This window comes from Salminus brasiliensis, chromosome 17, assembly GCF_030463535.1.
Source record: "Salminus brasiliensis chromosome 17, fSalBra1.hap2, whole genome shotgun sequence".
Taxonomy (NCBI): domain Eukaryota; kingdom Metazoa; phylum Chordata; class Actinopteri; order Characiformes; family Bryconidae; genus Salminus; species Salminus brasiliensis.
Window position 1 is genome coordinate 8388736 of NC_132894.1, and position 13743 is coordinate 8402478.

At 39.9% G+C, this 13743-nt stretch overlaps 1 protein-coding gene across 1 annotated transcript; it reads right to left on the minus strand.

Moving 5' to 3' along the window:
• Positions 1–412: 412 nt before the first annotated feature.
• LOC140538517 (interleukin-31 receptor subunit alpha-like) lies at positions 413–11430 on the minus strand. Its single transcript, XM_072661111.1, has 11 exons — positions 11346–11430; positions 9796–9956; positions 8318–8477; positions 7999–8081; positions 6360–6591; positions 5128–5322; positions 4806–4907; positions 4103–4246; positions 2421–2552; positions 2040–2136; positions 413–1909 (listed from the first exon to the last, which is right to left on the minus strand). Exons 1-11 carry the CDS (start codon positions 11371–11373, stop codon positions 1810–1812), a joined length of 1434 nt encoding a protein of 477 aa, XP_072517212.1. The 5' UTR covers positions 11374–11430; the 3' UTR covers positions 413–1809.
• Between the last annotated feature and the right edge of the window lie 2313 nt (positions 11431–13743).

Below are 13743 nucleotides of genomic sequence, written 5' to 3' on the forward strand. Positions count from 1 at the left end.
TTAAATGCCATTACTTAATAAAACGTGTTACTGTAAGTCTTACTTTATTATTATATAGCTACAGTAAACAGGTTAGTCTATGCTGATGGATATGTATGTGCAGTCTTCAAATAGAGACTTATTGAGAGTACCAGGTTGCCAGTTTTTTTGCCAAATTTTTAAATTTAAATTTAAACTTTTACATTTCTTTTACATTTAAATTTTACATTTTTTACATAATACACATGGCTAAACATCTTAATCATTCATCATGCCTTCATGAGTTTGAATATGCCATAGTACAGCAAGGAAAACACTAAACTAAGCAGATCTTAGGCACACAGACACAAATGAAGGACATGACACAAATAAAAACCAACCCCACTCCCAAAAAAGAAGAAGAAGTCAGACTTTAAAAAAGCAAGTGTCTTTAATTCAAATGATAAAGGATGTTACACACCTCAGCAACGTGATCATTTGGTGTGGCAGGGCTTGGTTTGGAAATGTTCGACTTGTCAGATCTAAGTTTACACATAAAATGTATGTCGCATAAAGCTGCTCAGAGAGTCGGATTAAACCAGGGCAGAGCTGCGTAACACCCAAGAACAATTTATAGATAAAAAATAACAGCATTTACAGTAGCTCAGCCCTCCTTACAAGATGCCTAGCCTAGTCAAAATATGAAGGCTAAAGGACAAGCGCCTCCCACCGCCCAAAACACTTATAGTCATGTCCCTCAGTGCTGGTCAGTGACACCATTTCTGTTGTTTTGCCTCCGTGCACCACCTCAGTGAACTTAAAATATAGTAATTAAGATGTGATTGAAGTGTAGAAGGGTTTAACAAAAATACTGCTTTAACAGTTTAGGAATTACAGCTATTTTTAATGCCTCCAGCTTTAGAGACTCCAAAGTAATTCAACTAACTAACATAGTATAAATATACAAGTATAAATATAATACTTGGATGCAAATCAATCAGTCAGTGACTGTCTGATGTCTGGCAGCCATGAACATCATTAAATGCTAAATTTCCCCAAAAAAACCCCTCTATACCAGGCCTTTACTGCAGCTGCCTCACTGCTTGTTTGTGGGACTTTCTGCTTTAGTTTTGTTTTCATAAAGTGATAAGCTGATCAGTTGGATTGAGCTATCTGCTATTTAAGTACACTCCATGTCTTTGCCTTAAGAAGCTCTTCGGTTGCTTCTGCAGTATGTTTTGGTTCATTATCCATTTCTTTATGAAGCGGTATGAGAACTATGGGAAGTATGGCTCTTCAAAAAAAAAAACATTCATCCTGTGATTTCTATCAGCAGTCACATCTTTAGTAAACACAAGTGACCCAGTTCCATTGGCAGTCATACAGGCCTATACCATGACAGTGCCTCCATCATGTTTGACACATGATGTGGTATGTGCTCTTTTCCAGCCTAATTATGGCCTCCTTCACTTCCATTAACACATATTTAGACCTCATATTCACTGTTCCTGTAAACAGTTGCCAAATATAAATTTAGAATTTGAAATCTACACCAGACCTTTTTAATTTCCATGCAAATTTAACATGCCACACCTAGCCATAAACTGCTTATCAGACAACTGTCTTATCACTTCAGCCTGTGAAAATAGAGAGACTGTGTAGGTAATTGCTGTAATTTATAAAAGTTAGTGCAATAATTGTGCTAAAATAAAGCTGAAGCTTCATTTCAAATCCATATGGCATCACTGCCTCACATATTTGTTTATGTAAAATATTATAAAGGAAAATGGTTTGTCCCCAGTCATGTGCAAGAAACCAAAATTATTACAACACCTGCCCCCTGGTGGATAGTTATGACACTGCTGAGTCCTTTACAAGTTTAGGGTTCAGCCAATCAGAGAGGCTGCTGTGCGCTGGGTTAGGGACCTTGGACCAGATACGCTGTTTAATCCTGTAGAGGACACAAAAATATGCACTCTTTAATATATTGTTTTATCAGTGATTGATGAACTGGTTCATTGTTTATTGATTTTCTTCAGTGACCCTTAGTAGACAGTATCGGTATAGTATGTGATCTTTACCTCTGCATTAATCTCCAACATATGCAGACGAGTACTGAGAATCCAGCCACAAGCCCACATCCACTCAGTACTATGGGCTGTACAGATGTGCATGACTCTGTAAATCCATCAGAATCAAGAGGGTGATATGCTGGTGAAAAATCTGTTTGTGCAGGCCTAAATCACTCCACATTTACTTGCATTTAAGGAAAAAGTTTTACTGGTCTTGGTCTATTTGTATAGGCAGGCACATCTGATGTGTGTATTATATTTGGTGGGAAATTATGTAAGCATTATTTTTATTTTGCAAGAATAACATATTAAATATTTTACTGATTTGATCAGTAGAGGATAAATAATGCAACACTGTTTACATGGGCACACAGCTCTGCCATATGTTACCTATGAACACAGAGAGAAGAGGTCCAGCTGGTCCTGGTCCTGCAGCAGTGTGGGCCTTTAAACGTAACCTGCAGAGCCCAGATACACCACGGAGAGTGTACTGCTCAGAGCCCTCAGAGACCAGCAGCTCTCCTGGAACACAGACGGAGTCAGACAGCATAGTAAAAGAGAGACACACATACCCATGCAAACACACAACCACTGGTGTGTGTGTGTGTGTGTGGACTACTGCAGCTCGAAGTCTTCTACACTATCATTAAAACATTTGGAATCATGCAGTCATATCCATAATTGTAGTTATTTTATTTAATAATAATAATGTGTTTGGATGTATAATCATGCATTATTATCATAATAATATATTATTATATGTAGCTCAATGGTTAGAGCTCTGGGTTATTTATCACAGGGTTGTGGGTTTAATGCCCACATCAGCTAAGCTGCAAGTGTTGGGCTCTTGAGCAAGGCCCTTAACCCTCTCCGCTCCGGGGGCACTGTATTGTACTTATATAGGGTATAATGACAATAAGGGTCCGTTGGATTTAAATATTACATTGAAAGGCCAAAGTGCATGTGCAATGTTTATGACAAGAAAATATACAATTAGGGAAGATAGGTAGATTTCATATCAAGTATTATAACAAATTTCATAAGATAGATACTGTTACAATACAGTCAATTTTCCTATTAATTGAAAGGGTGAGATTTGTGTAACTTTCTGGAGGACAAAATTAAATGACCTGATTAGCCAATTTGATCATATGGGCCACAGAAACAGAGACAGCCCTGTCATAAGATACATTGGGGCCCTAAATAAAATATCATAATATTACAATTAACAGAATACTATTATTATTATCATTATACAGTAACTATTCACCCACCAGACTGACAGTCAGGCTCTCAGCCACCCACATCAGACCAGCTGCCCACCCTCCTGCCACTGCTGTCTGCCTAACGACTATGTTAAAGTGTATATGGATTCTAACCATCTGCCACTATTATTACTATTATTATTGTTATTATTATTATTACTACAATTATTATTACCACCACCATTAACCATCATTACTCTCATTATTCTTACCATCACTACTATGATTATATTAGTAATATTATATAATGATCATATCATGCACACCTGAGTAGTAGACCCATCTGGTACAGTGACTTTTATTATTATTATTATTATTATTATTATTATTATAAATAGTCATGACCAGAGGAGGATGGGTCACCCTTATGAGTCTAAATGGTTAATCCCATGGTTTCTTCCACAGGGAGTTTTTCCTTTAGTTTTTAGGTTTTTAGGTTTTTATGATTTATTGATCTTTTGTCCTCTTACTGACTCCTGTACAGCTGCTCTGTGACAGTGGCAGCTATAAAAAGTACTATACACACAATTTTTTATTTTATGATTTTTTGTTTTATTCTATTTGTCAGGTTATCGGTCTCGATCAGATCATTCGTTTTTAGAATAAAATAAAAGGCATTCAGGCTATTAATTGTATTATCATTATAACTGTAATATAAGTGTATTGCATTATTCTCCATTCTCAATCTCTCAAGATTTCTCAGTCATTTTGGAATCATCCATTCCTCTATTCATCACTTTTGCAAACCCATACACACTTTTTCGACTGCTGTTGTGATGCACACTGCCACTGACGTGTCGTACTCACGTGTGAAGTTGTCCTCACTCTGGTAGAGCAGAGTGTATTTAGTGATAAATCCATTGCGGAGATCCAAAGGCACTGGACTCCAGCGCAGAACCACACAGGAGCAGCTGTGATCTGCAACATGCAGCGTCGGACCAACAGAGGGCGCTAGAAAACAGAAATGGAAACATAGGCTTAAAGATGTCTTGTCACACCAGGCCTCATCCGAGAGACAGGGTGATGATGAACCAACTGTAATAAACTGAATATCAGTTGATTGTTTATTTGTTTCCCCAAAAATATGTATTGAATTATTTTCATGTGAGCAGACTATGTATTGTCATATTGTTGTTGTTGCTGCTGCTGATTTTTAAACTAAGTCAGTGTACATGTTTTACTTCAACGTTTTTTGTATTTATATAAACAAGATCAGGTTTATAGGCTTTAAAAATACAAGCAGAAAATTCTAAATGAATGTTGTTGATGCAGTGGGAACAAAAGTAATCCTTAAGGACAGGCATTTCCTGGGAAGCAGTACATCTGAAGAACATGAACAATGCTAAGAATGACATATTTGGTGCTTGGAGTCAAGACATTTTGGTGTAACTACATTTTTTTATTATTGAATACCATGCTAAATGCCATCCATTACTAAAATTCAACATGGACTTAAAATTCAGTCAGTGTGAATTGACCTCATACTGTGTGGATATGTGTGTTTGAGTACCTGCTTGGCGAACGTATGCCAGCATTGTTAGGCCAGGGCTGGATATTGTTCCATGCACTGCTTTCACACTCACAAAATAGCTTATGCTTGGCTTCAGACCCTCTTAATCCACACAAACAACAACAACAAAAAAGATGAACACTTCCATTAGCCAATCATAATCTCATCCAAAATATTCAATTATAACTTAATTTGGGAAGTTCTACAGCTTTTCCAGTCATTTTAGATACAGTTACAGATCAGTTCAGTGTTCCAGACATGTCTAACATTCCTTCACATACAAACAGACTGAGGGTACGAATGAAATGCATGACCTTCATACCTGTGATAATGGTTCTGAATGTGTTCTGGTCCACTCTTTGCCAGTAAGGCTCAGTTTGGCATTGGCTTCTGTCTGCTGTCATGCACCACTCCACTACAAAGCCAGTGATGGTGGGGAACTCCAGGGCTTCCCAGTGAACGTCCAGACTGAGATCATCCAGAGGGGTCATTTGGACTGTTACCAGTGAAGTCTGACCTGTATGATTCAATATGTTGCAACATATAGATGATGGATGTGTATATTTCTGAATGTACTCTGAAATTAGACTAGCTGTAGCCACAGCTGAGCTGTTTGATTCCAGATATTTGGAAACACTTCCACCTCAGCTGCTCTTCAAGGGTTTTAGTTTACCATGGGTAGATGATTCAGGTGATGATCACAGGTGATGTAGTTTGATGGTAAACCACTTTAAAACACAGTCAGTCTAGTAATGTTGGTGGGTTTGAAGAACAAAATTTTCAGACAGACTGTTTTGAAAGTCACTGTAGAAAAGCATGGACAGTGCAACGTCTCTCAAAAGTGAAGCAACCACATGGAGTAGCTGAGTTGTAGTGGAACTCACAGGAACTGTACTTTTAGTGTTCAAACATTCCACTTACGGAAAAGACTGGGAATCCAGGAGCAAGATCAGCTCTGCTTCAGCGCTGTAGGCTCAGTAAAGGCGGTCTGAGACACGCTTTGTCTGGAAGAAGGGGGCGGATCTACCAAATGAGTAGGCTAGTCTGGCTCTGTCTCTGGTCTCTACCATGTAGACTGGTTACAAATTTGACAAGATGGCAGACTTCTGGCTTCATTTCTATTGAACAGATAGGAATTGAAGCATGGCGGCCATATTTTCTACAGTGATTGGTCTAGACAGTGAGAGTGTCTTACACTCTGTGGTGTGCAGATGTGGGAAAACCTGAATGTGTGGAAATAAGTCCAAAGCTAAGCCTACTCTCAATTTCCAAATGCTGAGAATCAGACAACCAACTCTGTTTGGAATCTCCTATCGACTCTAGCTAAACCTTAAAAAGGTTTAAAGGGGATGACAGAAATTGCAGGTAGACAGAAGACTGATTGGACAGAAAATATCCTATATCCTATCTGTGACGTTTTCCCACTGAGAAACGGTGGTTGCTTTTGATGGAACTACCTTGAAGAACTCATGATTGGAACGAAGGGTTACTCTGTAGTCTTCAAGACTGGAGATATTACTCAGCAAACCCATGACCTACACATAGCTTACATACCAATTTCCCACTGGCTGGGTATGGTGATGGTGGCTGAAGGGGCAGAGCCAGCAGAGTTGGACATGTTGAGAGCACAGGTGCAAGGGTGTGAAGGAACAGTGAGGTGGCAGGATGTGTTGGTCAAGCCGAGGTTAGTGCAGTCGCCCAAATCCACATCAGCCTGGGAGCCCACCACACTGCACTGCACGCTGAACCACACTGCTGTACAGACTGCCTGCTGCTGCAGTGGTGCCTGAGACACAATCAAAGTAGTGTATATCAGGAGTGTCCACTCTAATCTGCAAAGGGCAAGTGTGGCTGCAGGTTTTTGCTCTAAACAACCAGCAGTACACCTGATTCAACTTGTTTAACCAATTGGTAAGTCTTCAGCCAACTGATCATGTGTGCTTCTGCTTGGCTGGAATGAAAACCTGCAGCCACACCGGCCTGCATTGCCTTTAAACAGACATTTTGGGCTTGGACCCATTAAAGAAGCATTATGGGAGGCTTGGCATTTTTTGGCCCTAAAGGACATACTATACACATGCATTTCTAGACAAGCTGAGAGATACAGAACCAGCATCTGAGGCGGTAGAGTAATATTACAGGATTTTACACACATGTGATTAGGGTTATGCACAGTCCAGCCCACTTCACCCAGAGTTACCAGGTCATTGGTGTAGCAACATCCTTTTAAAGCTGCTATTTTACTCATTAGTACTCTCCCCCTATTACATGTAATGCCCCAAAACTAGGAGGGTGAGATCTGACACATGCCTCTTCCAACACATGCACAATCAGCCACCGTCTTCAAACTACCCCAGATGCAATACAGCCAGCCATCAGGCTACCAACGCATTTGGAAGAAAGTGCTGGCTACCCAACTCTTGTGCCGTCCGGCATCACACTGAAGTGATGTGGGAAGAGAGAAAGACCTATATAGCTATCCACCTATATGGTCAATTGTGCTCTCTCAGGCTTTAGCTGCTGATGGCAGGCAGCATGATTCAAACCAGTTATCCTCAGGTCATAGTAGCAACGCCTTAGGCCGCGGGACCACTGAGTCCCCTGACGCTGCCATTCCAGCTTTCACACTCCAATAAGAGTGTCTGTAGTTGAGTTAAAGCATTGTAATGAATTTGGATAGAAATGCTAAGTTAAAGTTAAAAGGGCAATTCTGCAGATTTTTCAGAATTCAGTGGTTGAGTTGTAAATGCTTAACGGTAGAGAAACTTACAGGCCCAGGTTTTAGTAGTTGAGTTGAGATCAGACTGAGATTCTCAAAGCACAAATGCAGCCATTTCACTTTATTTAAATGCCCACGCCACCATGTCTCGCAGTTTTTAAGGGGTTCCTCGTTTTTTCTACACAGTTCCCTTATTTCATCCTCCAGCAAATATTGATCTCTGCATTAATACAGCTACTACTACAGTCATCCAGGGTCTGCAGAGTTGTTTGCTACTGACAAGATCACGCTTGCCTTCCTGCTCCTACTCTAAAGCTGTTCTTAGCGTTTTGGTGCATAAGCCAGTAAAAAACAGCTAGATGCAGAGGTGCAGACCGTCCGTTTATTTTAGTCTCCTGAAATGGAGGGACCTTTTTCTCTGCTTTAATCAGTGCAGTCTGTGCACAATGGTAGAAAAAAGGTCACACATATCACCTTCCACAGTAACGTCACACGCCTTAATCCTGCAACATCTGCTGACTGAATTGTTCTCCACAGCTGAGGGATGTAGGCGGGTGCTATAGGAAAACACACACACACACACAAACATCACAAATAAGAAAGCTGTTCCAACATCTAGTGTGAAGCCTTGTGAAGATGGGCAGGTGTCTACAAACCTTTGGATATAATAGAGTAAATCCTGCTCTCTCTCTCTCTCTCTCTCTCTCTCTCTCTCTTAATAAGGAAATCTGTTCAGATTTGTTAACAACATTATAAGTGTGTTTAATGACAGTGTGTGTGTGCAGTGGATTACCCTCTGCCTCAGTGCGGTTTGTAGCGGTGGGGCTCCAGGGGCTCCAATGACTGAGGGCATGTTTGTAGCGATAGCGCATCTTCAAATTGTACTGAGTGCACGGTAAGAACACACACTGCACCTCCTCTCTCAGATCCACATTCAGGTTGAGTGGAACTGGCTAACATCAGAACAGACAGACACAACACCAATAAGACAATAAGACCGTTGCAATTACTGTTAAAAAGTTTGAAATCACTGTTTGAATTAATTATTATCAATGCTTAAAAGTTTGATGTCACTGTTCAAAAATTTGGAATCACTGTAAAAAGTTGGAATCGCTGAACATTAAAAAAAAAACAACTACTTTTTAGAAAGTTTTAGAATCACTGTACTGAATCCCTGTTTAAAAATTTGAAATCAGTATTTTGAAAGTTTTTGCATCATTATCAAATGCTTTGAATCACAGTTCAAAAGTGTTGGAATCACTACTTAAAGGTTTGGAATCGTTGTTTAAAGTTACGGAATCACTGTTCAGAATTTTAAAATCACTGCTTGAAAGTTAAAATCACTGAAAGTTTTGCAATCACTATTCAAAGGTTTTGAAATTCACCTCTTAAAAAGTTTTTTAATTATTATTTGAAAGTTTTGGAATCACTGTTCAAAATTTAAAAATCACTACTTAAAACTTTAGAATCACTATAAAAAGTTGTTATTGCTTAACATTTTTAAAAATCACTTTAAAGTTTGACATCACAGTTTTGAAAGTCACCGTTTGAAAGTATTAGAAACTGTTCTGAATTTTAAAATCGCTGCTTGAAAGGTAAAATCACTAAAAGTTATGGGATCTCTGTTCAGAGGTTTTAGAATCACTGCTGAAAAGTGTGTTGTTATCTCTGCTGAATCCCTGTTTGAAATTTGAAATCAGTGTTTTGAAAGTTCTGGCATCAGTTGGGATTACTGATCAGAATTTTGAGTTTTTTAATCACTGTTCAAAGGTTTTGGAATTCACTTCTTAAAAGTTTTTAAATCATTGTTTGAATGTTTTGGAATCACAGTTCCAAAAATCACTATTTAAAACTGTGGAAACACTGTTGACAAGTTTTGGCATCACTATTTAAAAGTCACTATTTTGGAATCATTGTTCTAAAGTGTTGGAATCACATTTTTAAATCACTTTTTTAAAATTCAAAAATCATTACTACTAAAAAGACTGTAATCACTGTTCAAAATGGTGATATCACCATTAAAAGGTTGGAATCTGTAAAATATAATGTAATTCCTGCTGATATTTTCACTTGTGAACAAAAGGAGCTGAAACATAAATGAAAATAAACACAATATTAAAGACAAACAGAGGTTGAAGCTAAAAAAAAGAGATTTAAAGTGTCAATAGGGAAGGAAACCCAATATTGAGATGGAACCTCAAATAAATACGAAGATTGTGTGTGTGTGTGTGTGTGTGTGTGTGTGTGTGTGTGATCACAGAGGTTTCTGACTTGCTGTGGTGAGCTGTACTGCAGCTCATAAAGCAGATAGCCATTGTTGATCTTCTGAGTGGTTAAAGGGAAGCTTTTTGGGGCAGACCAGCGCAACCTAAGACACTTCGGCTGTCCTCTCTCTGGAGTCACCCTGAACCACTCAGGCTCAGGCAGCTTTGCTGGAGGGGTGGAGGGGCCAGAGAAAAAGGATACAGCAAATTTGATTGATTTTTCATACATAAAATTAATCTGGCAGTTGTTCTTTATATTGTGTCAAAATGTCATGATGAATAGACCAATGGAAATGCTCCAAAATCATTTCAAATAAAATCTTTCTTTACTGACTTTCAATAACTATCAAAAGTGGATCCCCCTCTGTTATTGCAGAAATGTGCATTTTATTTGTGAAATTTTATTTCCTTCATCAAGTAAAAACAAGAGTTTTTTTTATTGGTGCTCTGTATCTATACTAGTTTATCCTTTGGGTTTTGGGACATTGACCTAAATCACGCTGGTAGTAACTGAGTTTGAGTTTTTTTTTTTTTGTTCTTGTTTTTCTTTGCTCCTGCGTTCCCCCTACAGTCGGGAAGTATAATTAACGCTATTATTAATGCTTAGAGCCCCCCTAAAGGACAAGCTGAGAGATACAGAACTGTCACTGAGAGTAAATGAAGCATGTGCACTGAAGTGGTCGAGTAATTTTACAGGATTTTACACAAACATGACTCGGGTTTCGCAGCGTTACACAGTTGTCCTGCCCACTTCACCAGAGTCACAGAGTGCCATAGTGCAGTTAGCAGTGGGCCAAGCTCAGAGGAGCAAAGATAGAGATGCTATTCTCCCATGTACAGATCTGTGAAGCGTCAACATGATTCTGAAGCTGTTATTTTAAGGTGCAACTGCTACATAATGTTGCTTGTAGGTGTCTAAAAATGAGCAAATCTAGCAAATTTCTCTTGTTTATCTCAGGAGGTTTCCAAGAAGTTGGGATATAGATGAACGGGCTTGTGGCTCTCCAAGACTGGTTGGACGAAAAGCTGGATGAATGAACGGAAACTTTAATAATCCCAATGAAAATGGCAAAGTTCAAGGCTTCTCAGAAAAGAATATGTGAAGCATGTATGGGTTCAAAGAGTGCTAATATTAGAACACACAAAATAAACCAATCAACAATGTGATTAGTACATGTGATTTGGGGTGTGTGTTTTGTGTGTATCATCCAACACCTAGTTTATCTAATCAGTCCTTCATTAAAGTAAATCAGGTGATCAGCTGGTGGACCTATCACATCCACATAGTGTCTGGAGTTCACAGAGAAGCCATTAATCAAACCTGTGTTCTTTTAACTGTGTTCTTCTAACCAACACCTCAATCATTTTACTGACCAGCAGAACACTCTGACTCCTGACCACTGGTTCTAGATTACAGTTCTATTGTTTCAGTTACAGTTCAGTTACAGTTCAGTTCTATTGTTTCTGGTGTTAAATGGTTCTTTACAGGCACAAAACACATGCAGTGCTGCATGACAGCAGTTCTATAGGTGGTATCTGTGGTTCTACAGACTGTACCTGCATCAGTTCCATTCAGGCAGAGCATGTCAGAGCTGACCGTTGTTGGATGGTGGTCACTGTGTGCGAAGACCTGAATGCAGTAGATCCGGTTCAAAGAGTTTATAGCCACAGAGCAGTGGGGCTGAGCTGAGTGACACTGAGAACTCTTCCACCCAGCTCTGCAAATACACACACACACACACACACACACACACACACATATACACATTGTATGTCCAAATGTTTGTGGACACCCCTTCTAATGAATGCATTCAGCTACTTAAAGTTGCACTCTTTGCTGACATGAACCTATTGGCAATATGCCTAATTCCAGGAGTGGGCTAGAGGGGAAAAAAGTACCCCAGCATTGAGCTGTGGAGCAGTGGAACGTTGTTCTCTGGAATGATGGTTGGTGCTCCATCCAATAGTTGGGGTGGCGCTGTCCTTCTTCCTTCCAGACTGGAATAGGTCATATTCAAGTCTGCCATTGCTGTTTCTTGGAGCAACTTTGTATAAAATTCAATTTTGTGTGGCACAGTGGTGCGGCAGGTGGTATGTGTGCAGCACAGCTCCAGAGTTCTGTGGTTGTGGGTTCGAACCTCATTCTGATCTTTGTCTGTGAAGAAGGAGCTTGGTAATATATAGGTTTCCGCGAGGCGCTCTAGATTCCTCCCACCCACTCCACCCCCTTTTCCTTAAAATAAAACATATGGTAGGTGACTGGGCCATGCTGCATTGCACCCTAGGTGTTAGTGCATGGGTGTGTGTGGTATCCTGTGATGGCCTGGGAATGGATTTGTTTATATGCACTGTAATCTAGAATCTACAATCTTTTCTGTTTTGCTAATCTTGAATGCAGATCTCCTCAAAAGGCCATGGGAAGGTGGAGTATCAGGTTGGTGCATATATCTGCTCCATCTGCCACCATGATCAGATCTGAACAGCCAGGCTTGCACTTTTATGCATCCTGTTATTGACTCTTATCAACCTGCCCACGAATGATTAACACATGGAAACCCATAAGGGACTTTTTCTTTAAGTAACTGTGAGCCTTTATACACCCACATTAACTTCATGAAGCATTACATACATCAGGTGTAGAATATATTCTTCATATTCAAGCACATGACATGGATCACATACTCACAGACTGACTTGCAGGGTGTAGTTTGTATCAGGATGAGCTTTCACACCAGGTGTCCAATGGCAGGTGACATTTGCATAAGCAAAGAATACACACTCGAGCTCTCTGGGTGAGAACGGCGACTCTGGCAAAGACTCTGAAAGAAGAGTTAAATTGGGGTCTGTTATGGACACAGGTGTTCAGGTGTTCGCCGAAATGCATTAGAATCCAAAAGAATGAGAACACTCTGGAGCAGTTGCACATTAACCCTAAGACCACTATGAACGCCCAGTGCCAATTGTAGGCTAGATGGGCTTAAAGCTCCCCAGCATTGAGGCAATGAACCCCCCTTGACTGATGCTGGATGAGTACTATCATAATATCATAAGAGTGGATAGTGTTCAGCTGTAAACCATCTGTGAGCCTGTGACCCCTGTAGTCTCAGCCTTTTGCTGGAGTAACCGCCTCTACTGCACAGGGAAGGCAGCTTTCACATAGATTCTGGAGCATTGCTGTGAGGATTTGATTGCATTCAGCGACAAAAGTCTTAGTGAGGTCAGGATGTTGGATAGTCACTGACCCACCTCATTCATTCCCAACTCCCCAACTCCTCCAGAGGTATTGATGCAGCACCTAATGCCTGGCATTAGGAATGGAGCCAATAGCTTGTCTAATCTCAGAGAAATATTGGCAGAGAAATACTGCCAACATAACAGGACTGTCTGGAGCAGGTAAACATCCTGTGTGTGTGTGTGTGTGTGCACGCATTTGCACATCTGTAGCTAAATGCCTTCATTAGAAGCGGTGTCCACAAACATTAGGGCATGAAGTGTATATTTAAAGAAAACCACACAAACCTGATGCTGTTAATGGTCCACTGAGAAGAACAAACACCAGAATCATGTTCACGTCCATAGTGGTCTTCATCTGCATGAATCCTGTAGTAAAGGTTTAAAAATGAGACATCACAGAACATCATCATCATCATCATCATCATTGTCATCCACTGCAACAAAGCGATTGTAAAATTATCGTTATGTATTATCTGTGTGACTGACTGTGTTACGCTTGGTAAACTTAATCACAAGCCAGGTCCTGGTGTCTCTTGATGTGAATGGGACCTCATTTATACTCCTCTTAGCCTTTCAGGGCACTGCTATGGTTGTGGTGCATTCTGTAAAACCTCAAGACCCCTGAGGGTCTTCTGGATGATGCTACTGGAAGAAACTGTGTAAAACAGATGGCTAACAACTAACTGAGAAGACCTGAAGCACACAGTATATAAACAATTCA

Bases quoted from the DNA above. Each gene is read 5' to 3' on its own strand.
- LOC140538517 (XM_072661111.1), bottom strand. From the start codon at position 11,373: ATGCTCTGCCTGAATGGAACTGATGCAG. The intron at 9,957-11,345 runs GTACAGTCTGTA...CCACCCCTCCAG, and splicing joins CCTGAATGGAACTGATGCAG to CAAAGCTGCCTGAGCCTGAG. The intron at 2,553-4,102 runs GTGAGTACGACA...TCTGTGTTCCAG, and splicing joins GAGTGAGGACAACTTCACAC to GAGAGCTGCTGGTCTCTGAG.